Source organism: Phyllostomus hastatus, unplaced genomic scaffold (assembly GCF_019186645.2).
Source record: "Phyllostomus hastatus isolate PE091 unplaced genomic scaffold, TTU_PhHast_1.1 phas_contig_64, whole genome shotgun sequence".
In the NCBI taxonomy this organism is placed as follows: Eukaryota; Metazoa; Chordata; class Mammalia; order Chiroptera; family Phyllostomidae; genus Phyllostomus; species Phyllostomus hastatus.
Window position 1 is genome coordinate 9,310,047 of NW_025333928.1, and position 15,785 is coordinate 9,325,831.

A 15,785-nucleotide genomic window follows, 5' to 3' on the forward strand; every position below is an offset into this window, starting at 1 on the left:
CCGATCGGGGTGTTGACCCTGGCCGCGTCAGTGTCCTGGAGCTTCTTTACAGCCTGTGTGATCTGGTGCTTGTTGGCCTGGACCTCCACAGTGAACACAAGTGTATCGTTGTTTTCTCTGTCTTCTTTGTGGCTGACTCGACGGTCCAGGGAACTTGATTGATGGCATAGTTAGTGATGAAGCTGCTTTCTCCTAGGCGCTCTAGGTCCCACTTGTCTCAAGTCCTGAGTCCTCTTCTGCATCTCTCGCCTTTCTCCACTGCACCGCCAGTTAATTCCTCCTCTCCTGGGTCATTGTCGCCAGCAGGGAAACGAGTTCTGCTCTCTCCCATACAGAACCAACAAGTAAACTCTCCCTTAGCCCCACATGTCCTCTAGTTGCTGCTACTCCTTTATTTTTCCTTCGCAGCCAAATTTGTTTCCACACCTCACTTCTCATTATCTCCTCAAGCCATTCCTATTAGCTTTTGTCTCCACCCCATGCTTCATGGGAACTGCTCAAATCAGCATCACCAGTGACATCCCTGTCGCTAGACCCAGTAGTCAGGTCCTTCTTGTTCAGCCTCCCCCATCATGTGCACAGTGTCCACCCCTCTTCCACACTCACTTCCTGTGACACAGCCTACCCACTCTTCTTTCCACCTCACCGGCTGCTCCTCAGTTTCCGGGGCCAGCTCCATTGTGCCTGCCCAGTGTAAATCTTGAGTCACCCTGGGCACAGTCTCCTCGCTCTGCTACATTCTTGGCCAATCTCATGCCACTGACTTCAAAATCCATTTCTGCATCTCAGATCTCACCCCTGAGGTCTAGACTCATTTCCTTCGATGAGTTGATGTCTCCACATGAAATGAATCTCTAAAGGCTATCAGGCTTGGTCATATGACTTGCTCTGGCCAATGAAATTTAAGGGGAAGTGACATCACTGTCTTCTCTTTTCCCCTTTCTGTGGTGATCAGCAATATTCCATGTACTAGTCCGTCAGCCTAGTTCCCAGAGAGAAGAATGTCATGAAGCAGACACACAGCTCACTCACAGTAAACACACAGCAGGAGCAAGAAATAAATATTTGCTGTATACATAACTGAGGTTTGGGGGGTGGGGTTGTTACGGCAGCATAATCTAATTTATCCCAATCACTATATGTAAGAGGGGAAGCAGCTCTTTAAACCGCATGAAGATGGGTTTTCACCACTCAGCACAGCTGTGTGGTGATCGCACTGCTTTGACGGAAATACAGTGGAGTTACAGCTCACAGTGGAGCCAGATCCTCAGTCAGTCCCTGCTCCAGGTTTATCCTGAAGGTCCCTTTCACTGCCCGTACAATACAGAACAGTTTGATCATTGATGAAGTTCAACGCAGCCTATTTTCCTCCAGCACTGGAGCAAATGGCTTTTCTTGGTCGAATACCAGATAAAGGAATGGACTTGTTTATGACTGCTTGTAAAAGAAAAATCTGGCCCTGGCTGGTGTAGCTCAGTGGATTGAGCACAGGCCTGTGAACCAAAGCATCACCAGTTTGATTCCCAGTCAGGGCACATGCCTGGGTTGCAAGCCATATCCCCAGTATGGGGTGTGTTAGAGGCAACCACACATTGATGTTTCACTTCCTCTCTTTCTCCCTCCCTTCCCCATCTCTCTAAAATAAATAAATAAAATCTTAAAAAAAAAAAAGAAAGAAAAATCTATCTTTACAGAGAAAAATCAGCCCTGGCTGTGTGGCTCAGTGTTTTGTGTGCCGGCCTGGGAACCAAAGGGCCAGCAGTTCCATTCCCAGTCAGGGCATACGCCTGGGTTGTGGACCAGGTCCCCGGTTGGGGGCGTGCATGAGGCAACTGATAGATGTTTCCCTCCCTTTCTTTCTCCCTTCCTTCCCCTGTCTCTGAAAATAAATTAAATTTAAAAAAATATATATTAAAAAAGAAAAATCCCTTTCAGCATGGAAAGATGTTGTTTACCAAATCTATTTTCTCTTCTTCCTAGGCCCACCACTCATCTCTATTTCCCAACCTCCCTTGCACACAGATGTGGCCATACGACTGAGTTATAGCTCATGAGATGCGAATAGAGACAGTAGGCGGCTACTCATGAGGGCCTATAACCCAGTCACCTCCTAAAGGCCCTACCTCTAAATACCATCACATTGGGCATTAGGTTTCAACATGTGAATTTTGTGGGCGCACAAACATCCAGGCCACAGCAACACACGATGTGACTCCACTGAAGTGCCCCCATCAAATGTAGTACCTCCATTCAGCCCAGACTTTCCCCACCCCTCCCTCCAGGAGGTCCCAGGGTCACCTGATCCTAGGCTGTAAACCCAGGTTCATCCTCTGCAGGTTCCTCCCAGGCTGTCTGTCCAGCCACCAGACCTGGGACGGAAGGCACCAGGTGCATATTCCACTCAAGTGGGAGATGCTCACACTCCTGCCCAACTCCCCCTCTCCTTCTTCAGATCAGGTAGCTGGATTTACAGACTCCTGACATCACTGTCAATGGATAGGGCCCAAGAGCCAGGAGGCATTCAGGGACATAGGGCTTAAGTGCTCTGAGGACTCATTTGGTTGGAGTTGACTCAGGAAGGATGAAAGTCTTCTCACACCTTGACTGGGAGCAGGCCAGGTAGAGGGATGCTTACAGAGCTGGAGGGGCAGCTCAGCTTTGTGAATCACTATCATCTTCAAGTATAAATGTGTCCCTGCCACCACCCTAACTAACACTCGGCATTCATCTTACAAGGGGCCCCCAGGAAAGTCCAGGTGAGTTACTGCAGCACTGTTCATGGTGGCAGAACTTGGTCGAACAAATCGATGACAGACGTCTATGCCACTGTTAAGACCACTTATGTGGACTGCTGTGTACGGTCAATGTTAAGGGTGCAGGATTTGGAGCCAAGCCAGCCAGGCTGGCCTCCTTCTCCTCAGGACCTCTTTCCTTGTTAGAAAATGGGCCATCAAAGGCTTGCTGTATCGTTTAGTACGCAGTACAGTACAGCTGTCAGGTAAATGGGATAACAAGCAACAAACACTTGGAACAGTGGCAACTTGTTAGCAGAACAGCGCAAAAAACTTTCAAAGTATGGAAGGATATCTGTGTAAAGACAGACACACATAAGCAATGAGCAGCAGTGGTGTCCTCCGGGGAGAAGTGAGAGCTTAAGATGGCAGTTAACTTCATCGTCCTTTTGTAGTGTGTGCGGTTTAATCTGTTTTGTCCTGTGAATATTTGCCTCCTATTTTGAAAGTTTCCTTCAATGGCTCCATGCGGCCCTCAGGATGGGCCAAATGCCCTACTGGGCTCCTCAGGTTGCCTGATGGCTCCCCACAATCTCTCAGCAGTGCTCCATTCCCGCCAAGCCCCAGCACGCGTTCCAGCAATATCATCTCAACAAGCTCCATCTCCTAAACTTGCTCTCTGGCCTCCCTGCTCCCTTAGCTGAAAATCAGCTTTTTTCTCTGCGTTAACTCTCCTGGCCCCAATCTCTCCCTATCAGCTTCCTAAGATGCCCACACCCTTTACCACAGGCACCTAAGTGCTACAGCACTTACTACTCACAGGCCAGCAGGGGAGACAATGCAGCAGGGAGGTCCCCGACAAACCCTGGCGAGGGCTGAGGGCTGAGGGCCAAGGGCCAGCTGGAAGCAGTGGCCTGTTCCCACAGATCCTGGGCTTAGGACAGGAATTGAGGCTCAACACATCCCGGCTGAATTTCAGCTCTCCTGGACTTTAGGGCCTCTTGGCTAAGCTATTCTAAGAACAAAATGAATGTTTGCAACAACCCCCAGCACAGGATCTGGCATGTGGTGGGCTCAATATAGTTTGAAAAAGAAAGCCAGTGCCAGCCAACAGAGAAAGCTCAGATGGTAGGAGTAGCTGTTAGGGACAAATGTCCAGGACAATGTCTACCATGTGGAGATGCCAAAAAAAATGTGTACGGGACACATTTTCAACCTGCTCAGGAAGAAGAATCTATCACCTGGAGTTTATCAAAATGGCAGACTTCTGGGCCCACCCCTACAGATTCCAACTCTGGCGCAGGTCTTAGCAGCTGAGTTTTTAAAATATATCCCACAGGTGGTATAAGGACTGCGCTCTTGAGAAACCAACTGACTACTTGTGAGTATTTATTAAGCAGCTATGATATCCCAGGTTAAAGTTGATCTTCATTGTAGGGACAGAGAAGGAACAAGAAAAGTCAGTGCCCTCATGGAGTTTACATTCCAACAGGGGTAGACAATGTCAGGCATACACATAAATGCAGACGGCTAGCGACAGCATCATACAAGAAAGGAAGCAGGCGGGCAAGAGGACATGGCATGTCTTGGGTGGCAGGGAGAGCCTCTCTCTGAGGTCTCTGTGCAATGAAGAGGAGCTAGCCAGTAAACAACTGAGGGAAAAGCAGCCAGGCGGACATTCCTTCTTCGCCAAGCTCAACCCAGCCCCGGTCCAAGGCTATTTCAAAGGAAAGCAAGTCCAGGACAGTGAAGCCCCTACCTTTATTATTCAGGCTTTCAGAGCTAAGATAGATTAGAAAGAGGACACTATAATGGAGAAGAATACAGATACCTCCTTGTCTCCCAGCCACAGGACCCGCTGGCTTCCTCTGGCCAGAGGCAGAGGTCTCATTCCCTGCCTTTTGGGAAGCCTGGTCCTTACCCCATCTCCCTCATGCAAGTGTCCCTCAAGTCTCAGGCCGAGCCAGACCTCAAGGCCAAGCCAGCAGGTCTGAAAATGCCCAGTCCTCAGGCATGCCTCTTGGTGCCCCCCGAAGCACTGCCCACATGGGTGGGAGCTCCTGAGCATCCTTCCTGATTTGGAGTCCACGGGTAGAACTGGTCTTCAGGATTATGGAGAACATGACATCACTAAAGAGGCTGACACCCTTCCCAGCGGGTTGGACAACATGTTAGGAAGACACAAGCCTGGACCTCCTAGGAGGGAAAGGGGAGCCGCGCGGCACAGTGAGACTCCAGGGCAGGTGGGTAGCCAGAGGCAGGAAGTTCTAGGGTCACTTCTTCTTTGCACGATCTGCTGCATCCAGGGCAGCCATGTTGCGGGCGGCTGTGACCAGGTGGATGACACTGATGAGGGACTTAAGCAAGGCAACAGGGGCGGTGATCCACAGTCCCATTCGGAAAAGACCCACAGAGCCAACTGTGGAAGAAGCAAGAGCAACACTGAGAAAATGGGACACAGGTGGGGGAGGGGCCCATGAGTCTTTGGCCTTCATCTCCCTGGGCGGGCCAGAACCCCTCCCACCCTCCAACCCAGCCCCTCATCTCCTACCTAAAGGTCCCTCGGAGAAACTGAACAGGTAGAGGAGGCAGTAGAAGAGCTCATTTCCAGCACACATGGTGAACAGAGCAGGCTGCACAAACAGCAAAAACACTGCTTAAACAAGAGGGTGGGGAGGGTGCACCCCCCACCCCAACACAGACACACAAGGACGGGGGAGCAAAACCCTCTGAGGACGGGGAGCTGGAACTGTACTGGGGAAGTGAGGGTGCAGTTGGGGAGGTGGGTGAAGAGCAATCTCAGCATATCACCTCTCTCTTTAAAAGCCACTTGCTGTCTGGAGCAATTCACACAGGCCCTTCCACTAATCCCACCCTCCTTCATACCTCAGCTTATAGGCCTCTCCTCCCCTGGGCTGGTTGTTCCCGCTTTGTGCTCGTACCCTCTCCTAACCTGGGACCAGGGCACAGCCCAGAATTTGGCACTAGCTGAGTAAATAAGGGAGGAGTAGGAAATACTCACTCTGGAGGTATAGTAGATGCGAAGCACTGGATTTCCAGACAGGTCGATCGTCTTGTGACTTTCACTGCCTCGGACCACAGAACTTGGGGGGAAAGGAGGGGAGTCCATGAGAATTCATTACTATTGACACCCATGTAATCCTCACAGCACCCGCCACAAGGAAGGTACTGGGACTGCCTCTGTTGTACACAGGAGGAACTGGAGCCCAGCCGAGGACCACTGTCTTGCCCAAAGTTACACAATTACCTAGTTGGGGACAGAGCCAAGATTCAAATGCCACATTCAAAAGCCCCCACGCCCCTTCCCAAGAGCTGTTATCTATTTGGAATCCTCAAATATCTAGCAAGAAGAGTTTTAGGGACTGCTTAATTTAACTATAAATAGGACTTAAACTGACTCAGAGAGGACTTGCCCATGGTCCTTCAACAAAGCAAGCTGAAAAGGAGACCTCTCAAGAAGCCTGAAGCCATTCCAGACACCCTCCCATATAGTCTCCCTACTAGAGTGTCTTCTTCAGCCGGTCAACACCCCCAGAGCCACACACCTGTGGAGGTGCAGCCAGTGGCTGGCCACATCAAGGCTCATGCTGAGCTGGAAGAGGAGGGTGGCGCGAGGGTACAGCAGCGCCAGGTTGACCAACAGACACATGGTGGAGCAGCGGTCTGTCAACATGTCCAGCATGGCCCCAAACCGAGTCCCTGAAAAACAGGGCTATTAGTTGGGAAGGGGCTGTTAGGGAGCAGGGCATCTGCAACAAGGGCAGTATTTGGTGTATCACTCTGATATGCGAAGTCTAAAAGATGGAAAATGTCCACCACTCACTACCTGGGGAAGAAAATGGACTGCTCTCCACAGGGTGTGAGTCGGTGCAAGGGCACCATGACATAAAATGAGGAGGCATGGGAGCGTGAAGAGAGAGTGGAAGAGGGGTGAGAAAGTTAGTTTACAACTAACTCATCAATCGCAGAACTAAGGTCTCAAAGCAAGGAGACTTGAAGTATTAGGGGAAGTCTTGGAGGTGGGCCTGCAGAACAGATTCAACCCCCCAGAAGCCATCTTCCTTCTCTCTCCATCCTCCCTCTATACAGGACTTCTGGAGCCGGGATTGCTGTGCTTGGCACACAGCAGACACCCAGTAAACACCTACTGAACGGATAATAATGCAGAGATCTCCAGCACTGCCACTGCCATGTCCAGTCTTGTCAGTTCTTTCAACAGCTAGCTTAAATCCCTTTGTTTTAAAAAGGGACTTCTCAGTTCTGCTTGAGAGATGGGAATGACGGAGCCCCGATTCCCGAGTACCCGCCCACCCTTAGGTCCTGAGGAGGCAGGAAAGGGGGCAGTGGGTTGCTGTGCCTCAAGGCTGGCTGGCAGGAGTTGTCTGTCACCTTGATTAAGGGTTCGAGCAGCATGTCCATCGAAAGCGTCCAGAAGTCCACTGAGCAGGTAGAAAGAGGAGGCCGTGAGAGGGCAGCAGGGCATGAAGTAGAAAGAAATGATGGCGAAGACAATCCGGGCATAACCTTAGGATGGGACAGGGCAAACAGGGAGGGATCAGGGAGCTTGCCCAAAGCCCCTCTCTCAGCCGTTCGGCCCGGAGCCGAGGGCAGCACTCACCAATTAGGTTAGGCACAAAGAGGAAGATATTTTCGCTTGGCATCGCGGCGGTGCCCTTACTGCCCCGGGTCGGATCCGGAAGTGCCAGCTCTGTCTCGGCCCCGCCGCGCGGCGTCACACTCCGACCCGGCACACCGGCCGCGCCAACTGCGCGCAAGACCCCACAGTCCCTGCCTGGTCCCAGATACTAAAGCTCACTGCTGGCGGGGGCATAAGCAGCCCCTGATGTGCGCGGGGCACAGAGAGCTCGCACACCCAGCCCTTCTTATGGGCAGACCCTCGTCTCCGCCGGCCCCGGAGGCGCTACAGCCTCCAGCTGTGGTCCCTCCTGCTCCAGTGGGGCTCAGCTTCCGAGAGCCTACTCTTCTGCGCTCATACTTCTAAATTTGGAGAAAGGAAAAAGAGGATTTTAAAAAATGGCTGCGGCCCCTTTAAGATCAGCCCGCTTCCTTTTCCTCCCTTTGCCCCTTCGCAAAGGCTCGTACCAAAGTACCGAGGGAGGAGAGGGGGCAAAGTATCGACGCCGAGCAAAGGAAGGAGAGGTCCAAAGAGTAGGAGGCCTATAAAAATATATTTCCTTTCCTTTTCTTTACGAGGAGGGTGTGACTTCCTGCAGACAAATATAAGGGGAAAAGGTTCCATCCTCCCGAGTCTCTGCGTGCCCGAGGCCAGGGTATTTAGTACAGTCCACATTGCTTTCTTCCCCGCCCCGCCTCGCTCGGGCCTCATTGGTTCCAGCAGGCCCGGACTAAGAGATGATGGCTAGAGAGGCAGAAGGGCGGCCTAGGGCGAGGCTGCTACTTGCTTGCCCCTAGTGGTAGGAGAATTAGGTCCCAGGCTCCACCCTAAGTGATGTTCCCAAATTTCTCCAGCCTCCAGCGCTGGAGTCACAGCCCTCAAAGCCGGGGTGGAGAAGAAGCCAGAGGAGCGAGTGCGACTTGCTAGGAAAATGCTCCCCTTCCCCTCCCCCACTCCCGGCCTTGAGTTCTAGAATCCCTAATCTCCTGGCTACGGGACTGCGGAATCCTCGCAAACAAGGGTTTTATAGCAACGGGTAGCGACGCCGCCCAGGTTGCCCCTCTTTCCTTACCTTCCTCCCCAGCTCCAGCTTCCCGTCTACCCCTAGATCTCCCCGCCTCCCCTCCTGCTGAGTAGCCCAAGATTTCAACCCATCTGCCAGGTTGGGGGCGGCAAATCGGCTGCCTAGTCTTGGGAAAGGCTTTCTTTGGGTGGAAGGAAACAGAGGCCTCCAGAGCCTGTGGGGGGAGGGGATTGTTTTGGGACTTCCCACCCCACTCTTCATCCAAGGAGTATTTAAGGCAACGATTCCCCGCCCCCGGTCCCCCCCCACACACACCCAGAGAACTGAGACAAGGTGGTTTATCTAGACTCCTCATTTAAATCTAGGCCTGGGGAATGGTGTTAAGAAGGGTTTGGGGGAAGCAGGCTGGTTTCTCAACCTAACAAAGGCTCCAACTGTTCCCAGGGGGATGGAATCCACTCGTACCAGGAACAAGGAGAAAAAGGGCAGCCAGCTGTCCCAAGCTACAACATTCTTGGGTGGAGGTTCGGTGAGCATTGAAAGGGAGTGCTAAAGGTGGAGGTAAACTGAAGTAGACAGCTCTTAGGCTGAGGGCACTGGGACCTCCTCACCTAGCCCATAGCCTTCAGCACTAGGCCCTGAGGCCTCCAAAGGCTTGCTCCCCACTTACAGCGCCTTCTAGGCCAAATCCCAAGGCCCAGCCCTTTACTACCAGACTTCTTAGACCCATACCCTGCAGCCTGTGAGCCCCTAGACCCAGTACTCCCATGTAGGAGTTTCCAGGCTGACCCTTCTGACTTTTCCTTTATCAGAAGGCTTCATTATCCCATTCTGAGGAATTTCTGACCCAGATCAGTGCAGAACTCACCGACGAGGCCTTGTTTATTGCTGGTTTCTACAAGAACCCTGTGCCGACCAAGGAAAAGCAGACACAAGACAAAGGAACTCAGATGTCCAAACATGGTGATTCTCCCCCACCTCAGCACCACTGTGTCCAGGGACTCTCCCATGCCTCCCGCTCAAGCTCCTGACTCCCTCCCAACTGCAGCTGACCTCTGAGAATCTGTGCCCGACTCCCTGATCTCTTAACCAGACTACCCCACACCTGCTAATCCAGGGCCCACTCCTCACTGGTGCAGGGGATCACCTCAGCCCCTTCCTCCCTAGCCACATACGCTTTTGGCCATGTAATTAGAGGATAGTAATTTCTCTCTCTGGGGCCTCTACTTTCAGTGATCTTCACCAAGACTCGAGGCACTGACACCTGGTGAGTGAGGCTTCAAGGGAGATGCCCTTTGTCCTAGGAGAAAGATGGGGAGCTATAAGAGGAGAGAGTGAGGGTGTGACAACATTTCAGCAGGGTAGGGGGATTTTTAGACGTTGTAGTCCTATTCTCTTCTGCTCTGACCCTTGAACTCAGAGTTCTTATCCCTGTTCTTTCCTTCCGCCATCTGCAGCTCTGACAGAAACCATGCCTGCACCAAGGCATACCTCCTGCCCTCCCCTCATGACAAGGTATGTCCAGGGTCCCTGGATGGCAAGGTCATTCAGTATTAACCAAACATGTAGAGTTTGCATGATATGTCAGTCCCTGTTTTAGGAACTGGGACACCGAAGGGAATGATACAGTTGTTGCTCTTGCAGAGCTCCCAGTTTAGTGTGGGGCCAGTCAAGTATGGCCAGTTACAGTGTACTGTGGGTGAGTGTCCATGACGAAAATGGAAACAGCACGAAGAGCACTTGTCCCAGTCTCAGCTGGGACAGAAACAAAAGAATCATGGAGATTCCTGGAGGAGGTGACATCTACATAAACAATTTCCCAGGAAAAAATGAGTTAGTAGGGGTATTCCAAGTGGCAGGGCTTGTGTGAGCAAAGGCACAGAGGTGAGTGCCAGTAGAATGAGTGTGAGAGAGTGTGTGTATTCTCAGGGCCGGGAGAGGATGGGCCCAGAATAGTTTAACTGCTGAAGTATGCAGGCAAGGCAGCCAGGACTAAAGTAAGATCCTTATGTATGCCTTATTAAGATCCATAGATGTTTTTCTAGCTGAAGAGTCAATGAAGAGTTTTGATCAAGAGAGGTTGGAATGTGCCCTGGCTGGTGTGGCTCAGTGGATTGAGCACCAGCCTGTGAAGCGAAAGGTCACTGGTTTGATTCCCAGTCAGGGCACATGCCTGGGTTGCAGGCCAGGTCCCCATTTGGGGGCATGTGAGAGGCAACCAATCAATGTGTCTCTCCCACATTGATGTTTCTCTCCCTCTATCCCTCCCTTCTTGTCTCTCTAAAAATAAATAAATATAATCTTTAAAAAAAGAGAGAGAGAGGTTGGAATTTTAGATTAGTCATGCTGGTGGTCAATGGGGAGAGTGAACTGAAAAGGGGAGAGACCAGAGGCGGGGTGGCTAGTTAGAAATTATTTCAGGAGACTAAGCTAGAGATGATTAGGTCCTGAATTGTCACAGTAATAGTAGAAATGAGAGCAAGAGCAGATATAAGAAATAAAGACCAACCCAAATCAATCTGTAGATTCAGTGCAACCTCTATCAAAATACCAATGGTATTTTCACAGAAGTAGAACAAATAATCCTAAAAATTTATATGGAACCATTAAAGACTTAAATAGCCACAGCAATTTTGAGAAAGAACAGAGTTGGTGCTATCATGTTACTAGATATCAAACTGTACTGCAAAACTATAGTAATCGAAACAGAATGGTACTGGCATAAAACAGACACATAGATCAATGAAACAGAATAGATAGCCCAGAAATAAAGCCATGCCTATATGGTTGATTACTATACGACAAAGGAGGCAAGAACACACAGTGGGGCAAAGGCAGTCTCTCCAATAAGTGGTGTTGGAAAAACTGGACGTATACATGCAGAAAAAATGAAACGATGACTTTTTCATACCATATCCAAAAATAAACTCAAAATGGATTAAAGACATAAATATTAAGACAACCATAAAACCTCCTAGAAGAAAACATAGGCAGCAAACTCTTTGACATTGCTTTTAGTAATATTTTTTAAAAGATTTTATTTATTAGCCCTGGCTGGCGTAGCTCAGTGGATTGAGCGCGGGCTGGAAACCAAAGTGTCCCAGGTTCGATTCCCAGCCAGGGTACATTCCTGGGTTGCAGGCCATAACCCCCAGCAACCGCACATTGATGTTTCTCTCTCTCTCTCTCTCTCTCTCTCTCTCTCTCTCTCTCTTCTCTCTCTCCCTCCCTTCCCTCTCTAAAATAAATAAATAAAATCTTAAAAAAAAAATAAATAAATAAAAAAGATTTTATTTATTTATTTTTTAGAGAGGGAAGGGAGGGAGAAAGAGAGAGAGAGAGAAACATCAATGTGCAGTTGCTGGGGGTCATGGCCTGCAACCCAGGCATGTACCCTGACTGGCAATCGAACCTGCGACACTTTGGTTCGCAGCCCACGCTCAATCCACTGAGCTACGCCAGCCAGGGCTAGTAATATTATTTTTTTATATCTCTTCAGGCAAGGGAAACAAAAAATAAATAAACAAATGGGACTTCATCAAACTAAAAAGTTTTTGTATAGCAAAGGAAACTATCAACAAAACAAAAAGACAAACCTGCCTAATGGGAGAAGATATTTGCCAATGAAATATCCAAGAAGTGGTTAATGTCCAAAATTTATAAACAATTCATACAGCCCTGACCAGTGTGGCTCAGTTAGTTGGGCATCGTCCCGCAAAGTGAAAGGTCACCAGTCTGATTCCCAGTCAGGGCACACGCCTGGGTTGTGGTCCAGGTCCCTAGTGGTGGGGGTGTGAGAGGCAAGCAACCAGTGTTTCTCTCAAAATGTTTCTCTTCCTCTATTTCTCCCTCCTTTCCCCTCTCTCTAAAAATAAATAAATAAAATCTTTAAAATCAAGAAACGTGTCTTCGGATGAGGATTAAAAATAAACAAACAAACAAAGCAGAAGAAGATTCACAGACACAGAGAACAAACTGAAGGTTGCCAGATGGGAGGGGAGTTGTGGGGCTGGGTGAAAAAGAGGAAGGGATTAAGAGGCACGAATTGGTAGTCCCAAAATAGTCATGGGGCTGTAAATAAATCATAGCATCTGGAATACAGTCAATACTATTGTAATAAGTGTGCATGGTGCCAGGTGGGTACTAGACTTATCAGGGAGATCACTTTGTAACTTATGTAACTGTCTAACCCCTATGAATGCTAGAAACTAATATAAAATAATATCAAATGTGAACTGTAATTTTAAAAGAAAAAAAAGCAGGAAAATTGAGTTTGGTCATTGATTAGAAGTGTTAGGGGGAAAAAGTGCAGGAATCAGATGATTGCCAGGCTCTGATTCGGGTCACCCTAAGTCTGGTGATGTTGTGCCTCTGCTTAGAACTCTACAGTGATTCCATTTTGAGTAAAAGCCCGTGTCCTTCAGTGGCTTACAAGGCCCTACGAGATCCCTGACCCCACTGTCTCTCCAACTTCATTGTCTAGAATTGCTCCCCCAGTTTATACCACTTTCAACCCTGCCAGCCTTCTCGTTCTTCATGGAGCATGGAAGGCATCCTCTCACCTGGGGGACAGACTGGGTTTGATGTGCCCGTAGAAATTCCAGATGGAAATACTCTTTAGACAGTTTGAAATACGGCTTCAAACTCATTGGAGCAGTCTGAGCTGGTGAGAGAGGTCTGATCTAGAAGGGAGGTGGCATTTGAAGGGTGTGCAGTTGCCCTGGGCAGGGTGGGGGGTGTGCAGAGAAAGAAAGGGTGCTGAGGATGAAGGTGTGGAGAACCTTTCTTTTAAAGAGCTTGGCAGAGGAGAGCGGGGTTCGTGAAGAAGGCAGAAGAGGAACTATCAACAAGTGCTTATTGAGTGTCTGTTATGTGTCAGGTCCCACAGGCCATGGGGATAGTAATGTCTCTGACAGAGGCTGCTGCTTCAAATGTTTGCGATCAAGACCAGAGGCAAATGCAGCCCACAACAAGCCACTGTTCTTGTCCTAAAGAAACGGACTTGCTAGTGTCTTTGGGACATTTGATATTTCCCATTTGGGCTTTGGTGTTAGAAGCAGCTTGAATAGCAAAAAAAGCCCTGGGCCTGAATAGCTAACTTGCTATTCATCTGACAGCTGTCATCCTATAGTACAAGTTGCTTCTCCTTTCCCCGTATGTCAAAGGGGGGCTTTGGACAAAATGCCCTGTGAGAGCCCTACCTGCCCATAGAATGGTTTACCTCTCCTTCCTGATAGTGGTTAAATGAGGATTTCATCCTGAGCTAATGCCCCCTCATCCACCTGCCAGCCCCCAGGGGTTCCAAGAGCCTTTGCCTTCCTCATCCTCAAGAAAGAACATGGAAGCTTACAGATCTTTGAATTGCCCCTTGAATTGTAGGGCATTGTAGGTCAAAATGTTGGGTGGGGAAATGGATGAATAGACTGGGGAGGGTAGGTAGATGGGCAAATGGATAGATAAATTCATTGAACATTTAATAAGCCCTATGTGCCAGCACTGCTCTAGGGGCTGGAGTATAGAAGTGAGCCATATGGAGTCCCTGACTTCAAGGAGTTCGGACGGAGGGTAAGGGATTAGATGGTAGAGAGATGGGTGGGTGATGAATGGGGATGGGGGATAGGTGGGCAGACAAGTGAGTGGAGAGATGGATGGGGAATGATGAGTAGATGTGTGGGTGGATAGATGATGAGTAGAAGCAGAACAGTGAGTGGATAGATAGATGGGTGGGGGGTAAGGGTTGGATGGATAGATGAATGGAAGGATAGCCCTGGCTAGTGTGCCTCAGTGATTGAGTGCTGGCCTGCAAAGACGTTTTGGTTCACAGGCCAGCACTCAATCCACTGAGTGCTGGCCTGCAATTCCCAGTCCAGGCACATGCCTGGGCTGCAGGCCAGGTCCCCAGTAGGGGGTGAGCGAGAGGAGACCACACATTAGTTTCCCTCTCTTCCTCCCTTCCCTTCTCTCTAAAAATAAATGTCTTAAAAAAAAAAAAGAATGGAAGGGTTAAAAAAATACATGAGTCTTGGGTCTATAGTCAAATTCTCTTTTTCTTTTCCAGGGAGCTCTGCCTAGCAGCTTGACATCTGGAGGATGACCCCAACGCTTTCTAGTGCTGCTCTTGCCCTCTCGTGCCCTCCCCCGTACTGTCCCTCTAGAACAAGCCTCAAAGCTCCTCTTTCACAACTCATTAATCACTTCAGTTTGTGTGTGTGTGTTGGGGTGGGGAACTCCTGGTCATAAGCAGCATCCTCCCTGAAGCCTCCAAAATGTTCTGGAAACATCAGACCCCTTTCTATTAGCAGCTGGAAAGGACATCACCAGAAATCCAAGGCTTTAATAAAGAGGCAGAGATCCTTCCCTTCTTCCAACCCAGGCAGTGTTCTGGTGTGACTTTTCTGGCATGGAAATGTGGGAGGAGTCACCTTTTCTTTTACCCCCAGATGTGGGTAATTATTGGGATGGCTTATTATTGGAGTGGTTTTAATTCAGGGTATCATCCCTCAGCCTGCTGGCAGAGGTGAGCTCATGGATCCCCACCCAGCCTTCTAGCCAAACTTCAGCACCTTCAGGGATAGGCCTGTGGCATCTGACCAGGTCTACCCTTGCTTCTGAGGTGCAGCCCCTGCTACCAAAAACAGCACTGCAGTATCCCCCTGAGCTTTGGGGTTTCGTGCCCATGGGGACATAACACGCTCATTACTGGCCAGAAGGCAGTGCAGTGGGCTTTGTGGAATTTACATTTATATCCCAGTCTGGCCACTACTGCAGCTTTCCGAGGAAGTCAGCTCACATCTGTGAGCCTGTTTCCTCATCTGAAAGTAGGAATAATTGTCCTTTCCTCTCAGGGTCCTTGTGAGGGTTGGAAACAATGCATGCAGATTAGCGCGGTGCCCAGCACAGCATAAACGCCCCAACACTTAGATTATTATCAAGATCAATTTGCCTCACATTCTCCTAAAGTTCAACCCCCATTTGAGTATTTTAGTATCCTTTTGAGGGACCTAAATGTTAAACTGATTTAAATATAAATTTTTAATTAAAATTCAATTAACTTGAGACCCTTTAGACAAACAGTCTATAGACTTCTTCCAGTGTGCACAATTAGATGAAGAAAAGGACACTGATAGGATACGAAACAAGCTCCTTGTTTAAGAAATGCTGAAAATATGACCAATACTGGGTAGACCTGCAAAGCAGATATGCTGAATTGCCAAAAAGATGGGGTGTGGGGGGAGAGTATACTTAGATGGATACCGAAATTCTCAAAAGGGGGTGAACTGGCTGTGAAACAAAGCGACGGGCGTCTGTCCCCGGTCAGTCAGTGAGGTGAAACAGGTGGCTGCTGTCAGCTATGTCCAGCTGGAAGGGCCTC

At 49.3% G+C, this 15,785-nt stretch overlaps 2 protein-coding genes across 4 annotated transcripts; one reads left to right on the top strand and one right to left on the bottom strand.

The window, feature by feature from the left end:
- Nucleotides 1–4,474: 4,474 nt before the first annotated feature.
- Nucleotides 4,475–7,848, bottom strand: CDIPT (CDP-diacylglycerol--inositol 3-phosphatidyltransferase). Its single transcript, XM_045849292.1, has 6 exons — nucleotides 7,372–7,848; nucleotides 7,143–7,277; nucleotides 6,299–6,452; nucleotides 5,755–5,836; nucleotides 5,284–5,365; nucleotides 4,475–5,151 (listed from the first exon to the last, which is right to left on the bottom strand). The coding sequence occupies exons 1-6, from the start codon at nucleotides 7,412–7,414 to the stop codon at nucleotides 5,006–5,008; spliced, it is 642 nt and encodes a 213-aa protein (XP_045705248.1). The 5' UTR covers nucleotides 7,415–7,848; the 3' UTR covers nucleotides 4,475–5,005.
- Nucleotides 7,849–8,109: 261 nt separating this feature from the next.
- On the top strand, nucleotides 8,110–14,720 carry LOC123825683 (putative protein T-ENOL). Of its 3 annotated transcripts, none has more exons than XM_045849294.1 (6): nucleotides 8,110–8,188; nucleotides 8,858–8,942; nucleotides 9,226–9,376; nucleotides 9,647–9,680; nucleotides 9,871–9,928; nucleotides 14,472–14,720. In XM_045849294.1, exons 2-6 carry the CDS (start codon nucleotides 8,862–8,864, stop codon nucleotides 14,505–14,507), a joined length of 360 nt encoding a protein of 119 aa, XP_045705250.1. In that variant the 5' UTR covers nucleotides 8,110–8,188; nucleotides 8,858–8,861; the 3' UTR covers nucleotides 14,508–14,720. The 3 variants fall into 3 exon arrangements, with proteins under 3 accessions (XP_045705250.1, XP_045705249.1, XP_045705251.1); XM_045849293.1 differs by having other exon boundaries at nucleotides 8,119–8,442; XM_045849295.1 differs by having other exon boundaries at nucleotides 8,119–8,302.
- The last annotated feature ends 1,065 nt before the right edge of the window (nucleotides 14,721–15,785 follow it).

Bases quoted from the DNA above. Each gene is read 5' to 3' on its own strand.
- CDIPT (XM_045849292.1), bottom strand. From the start codon at position 7,414: ATGCCAAGCGAAAATATCTTCCTCTTTGTGCCTAACCTAATTG. The intron at 6,453-7,142 runs GTGACAGACAAC...CCTGTTTTTCAG, and splicing joins TGCTCGAACCCTTAATCAAG to GGACTCGGTTTGGGGCCATG. The intron at 5,366-5,754 runs GTGAGTATTTCC...CTGTTTGTGCAG, and splicing joins GCATCTACTATACCTCCAGA to CCTGCTCTGTTCACCATGTG.
- LOC123825683 (XM_045849294.1), top strand. From the start codon at position 8,862: ATGGAATCCACTCGTACCAGGAACAAGGAGAAAAAGGGCAGCCAGCTG. The intron at 9,377-9,646 runs GTGATTCTCCCC...CTCTACTTTCAG, and splicing joins AACTCAGATGTCCAAACATG to TGATCTTCACCAAGACTCGA. The intron at 9,681-9,870 runs GTGAGTGAGGCT...CGCCATCTGCAG, and splicing joins ACTCGAGGCACTGACACCTG to CTCTGACAGAAACCATGCCT.